Source organism: Plasmodium gallinaceum (genome assembly GCF_900005855.1).
Source record: "Plasmodium gallinaceum strain 8A genome assembly, contig: PGAL8A_v1_76, whole genome shotgun sequence".
NCBI lineage: Eukaryota > Apicomplexa > Aconoidasida > Haemosporida > Plasmodiidae > Plasmodium > Plasmodium gallinaceum.
Window position 1 is genome coordinate 49654 of NW_021628238.1, and position 1343 is coordinate 50996.

General features: G+C 21.6%; 1 protein-coding gene across 1 annotated transcript; it reads right to left on the bottom strand.

The window, feature by feature from the left end:
• Positions 1-205: 205 nt before the first annotated feature.
• Positions 206-907, bottom strand: PGAL8A_00194850 (Plasmodium exported protein, unknown function; the record flags this gene model as incomplete). The annotated part of the gene is made up of 2 exons (XM_028670635.1): positions 206-724; positions 833-907. The coding sequence occupies 2 exons, from the start codon at positions 905-907 to the stop codon at positions 206-208; spliced, it is 594 nt and encodes a 197-aa protein (XP_028527368.1).
• Between the last annotated feature and the right edge of the window lie 436 nt (positions 908-1343).

Below are 1343 nucleotides of genomic sequence, written 5' to 3' on the forward strand. Positions count from 1 at the left end.
CATTTTTATATTTCTCTAATATACTATTTTTTTTATCTATTGTATCGGNACATATACCTATTATATAATAAAAAATACCTAATAATAAGCTTTGTGTGTAAAGATATACATAAAAAAATATATAAAACATTTTTGGGAAAATAAATTCAAATACTTCTTCTAATATTTCCATTTAATAATTTTCCTTCATTGTTGACATTGTATTTCAACGCTTACCACGGTGAACATTATAATCGACTGATTCCATTAGCATATCCATCCACTCTTCCCATAATTCATCTCTTTTTTTTAGCCATTTTCCAAATTTTTCTTTCTCATTCTCCTTCCATTCCATAAATCTCATCCATATATTCCATCTTTCTTTACTTTCCTTATTTTTCTTCAAAAGTTCGATTTGTTTTAAAAACATTATATACAATGATTCCATATAATTATTAAATTCAATTTGCATTTTTTTTAACATATTATCCATATTATTCTTGATCCATTTAGAATGTGTAACATGTGTACTTTTATCAGACCACCTACTAATCATATTATACTTTGTATCTTCCCAAATTTGATTCATTCTACATTTAATATTATCCCAGTTTTCTAATTCTGCTTCAATAAGTTCACTATCTTTAATAAATCCTTCATTATTCAATTTTTCTGATAATATTCTAGAATAACCACTTTTTTGATATAACTTAGAATACATTTCACTTCGTGATTTCAAGATACACTATGAAAAAATTAAGAATTTTAAAAGTTATTTTTTAAATTAATAGAAAAAATATGATTTAGATAAGAAACAAAAATATGCACATTTGAAAGATTTATGTTTCCTTACTTCTAACGGTAGACACAAAAGGATCAGAAATGATAAATGAAAATATCTAGAAAAAGTAAGATTTATGCAATTCATCTTTTTATATATTTTATTCCCATCTACATACAAATAAATGAAGGTGATTCACAATCATACACCCAGATGAAACTTTTTTCTGAAAGTTATTAGAGGTTTTGTTAGTACTCGCATTCAGTTTTTTTTTCTAAATGTAAAATAATTATCATTAAAAAAAAATATGTTTTTTCTTTTGAAGTAACTTCAAAAGATATATTTAATTTTAGACTTGCACTACTTGTTCTAAAGTAAAAAACTAAAACAGAATAATAATTAAATTTATAAGAATACAATAAAAAATATAAAATTATATGATATAGAAAAAAAAAATTAAATTATAGAATTATCATAAAAACTTAATTTAACAGTTTTGTTGAGATAATGTATTAATATATTTAAAATTTTGTACATAAATAATATACATAATTTTAATAAAAATTTAAATATTATCTTCTAT